The sequence below is a fragment of the Penaeus vannamei genome, chromosome 39 (genome assembly GCF_042767895.1).
Source record: "Penaeus vannamei isolate JL-2024 chromosome 39, ASM4276789v1, whole genome shotgun sequence".
NCBI classification, from domain to species: Eukaryota; Metazoa; Arthropoda; class Malacostraca; order Decapoda; family Penaeidae; genus Penaeus; species Penaeus vannamei.
The window spans coordinates 6,357,774-6,359,660 of record NC_091587.1 but is presented as its reverse complement, the minus strand read 5'-3'; the positions used below and the strand labels follow the sequence as shown (position 1 = coordinate 6,359,660).

The 1,887-nt window shown below is 58.4% G+C and overlaps 1 protein-coding gene across 1 annotated transcript in view; it reads left to right on the top strand.

Annotated features, from left to right (window-relative positions):
- Nucleotide 1: 1 nt before the first annotated feature.
- LOC138860024 (uncharacterized) overlaps nucleotides 2–1,887 on the top strand; it is a gene marked incomplete at its 5' end in the record, with an annotated part of 3,669 nt that continues 1,783 nt past the window's right edge. The window contains one exon of the mRNA XM_070116811.1: nucleotides 2–1,887. This exon is cut by the window's right edge and continues 1,783 nt beyond it. Coding sequence (XP_069972912.1) covers nucleotides 2–739 — 738 coding nt within the window.

Sequence of the window (1,887 nt, the reverse complement as noted above, 5' to 3'; positions counted from 1 at the left end):
CCTGCTGAAGGAGCGGGGGCGCGGCGGCAGCGCCCGCGGCGCCGGCGGGGGAGCGCGCAGGAAGCGCTCGGCGCTGTTCATCCCGCCCTCCGACCCCAGCACGGAGGTGAGCATCTGCAAGTTCAAGTTCACGGGCGGCCCGAACCCCATCCTGGAGGAGAAGAAAATGGTGAGCGTGGACGCGGGCGGGACGCTGCGCTACTTCAGCGGCGGCGAGCGCGGCGTGGCGCGGGACCCGCGGGCGGCGGCCGCCCACGTCAAGCTCTCGGGGAAGCTGCTCGACAACATCTCCAAGTGCGAGACGGACGTCAAGAAGATCCGGCTGGAGAGCGACACGGAGGACACGTGCAGCCTGTCGGGGCGGGGCAGCGCCACCACCTCGCCCGTGGCCACGCTGGAGCGGGGCATGCAGCCGCCCATGCTGGCGCCGCCCATGGAGGACTCGCCCAAGCGGAAGCGCCGCTCCAAGAAGTCGTCGGTGCGCGAGAAGCTGGAGCAGACGCTGCGCGAGCGCGGCCTGCTCATCCAGACGCAGCAGGTGGAGTCGGCCGAGGGTGCCACCTACTGCAAGTTCCGTCAGCTGCGCAAGTTCACCCGCTACCTCTTCCGCAGCTGGAAGGACTATCTCCCCGGCCAGCTGCAGGAGGGGGGAGTCCCGCTGGACGGCTACAGCGACCCTCGCCACCCAGCCTTCCCCCACCACCTGGCCCGCGGCCCCCCCACCCCCGACCACCGCTGACCTCCCGCGCGCCCCTGACCCCCTCGCGCGCGGGCGGCGCTCCGCCACCTCAGCCTACCTGGGCATTTACACTTCTCTCATAAGACGGGCTGCTTGTGGGTGGTGGCTGCAGACCCTCCTCCTCGTTCTCCTTCTCCTCTTCCTCCTTCTTCCTCTCCTCCTCCTCCTCCTCCCTCTCCTCCTCTCGACCCCAGGTTGTGACGCACAAAGTACAAGGTCCTCTACTCATTAGCCAGAGAGCACAGGCTGCTCGCCCTCTCCGACGACCCGACGCGAACGCCGAAGCACGCGTGACGCTTCGAGTCGCCAAGCCATGGAATCACTCCCCTGAAATCTGAAAGCTTCAGGTCTGATTTCCTCCCTCGTGAATGGGTGAAGCGTGACCCCCTCTTATCCCCCTCCTCCTCCTCCTCTCCCTTCCTTCCTCTTTCCTCTTCCCTCTTTATACGCTCGCCAACAAGAGTGAATCGGGATGAACTTTTAAGTTATACCAAGAGGGAAAATAATGAATGAATTATTCTCCTATCTCTCCCCCTTTTCCCCCATCTATCCATTCGTTTTCTATATAATGCATTTTACCCTGAATGGAATGTCTTTCCCTCTTTTTTCCCCAATATTCCCCTCATATCACCTTCTCATCACCCTTTTTCTGGGGGAAAATAATATGTCCTTTTTTCGTGGTCCAAAGAGGTTGTTCTGTGAACGGGAACCTCACACCTTGATGAGGAGATGAGGACTTCCATGTATAAAAAAGAATAGTTTGACATAGTTAGTCTGTACATACAAGTTTAATATCAACGATAAGTGTCAAGTCTCCGCCCAGAGCTCCTGACGAGTGTTTATCTCGTGACACTTTTTTTTTGCACTTTTTGTCCCTCCTTTCGTCCCCTCCCTCCCTCCTCTCCCTCCCATAACCCACTAGGATCTCTCCTTCGTCAGACAAACACAACTGCGTCTCTCTCTCTCTCTCTCTCTCTCTCTCTCTCTCTCTCTCTCTCTCTCTCTCTCTCTCTCTCTTTACGTATCTCTCTTCTACCCCCTTTCATCTCTACTTCGCCTTTTCTATCCCTAACGTGATGTTGTTCCCCCTTTCAACAACCTCTCCCTTCCCACATCAAGTCTGCCTTTGGGTATGTCTCAGAAAAAAC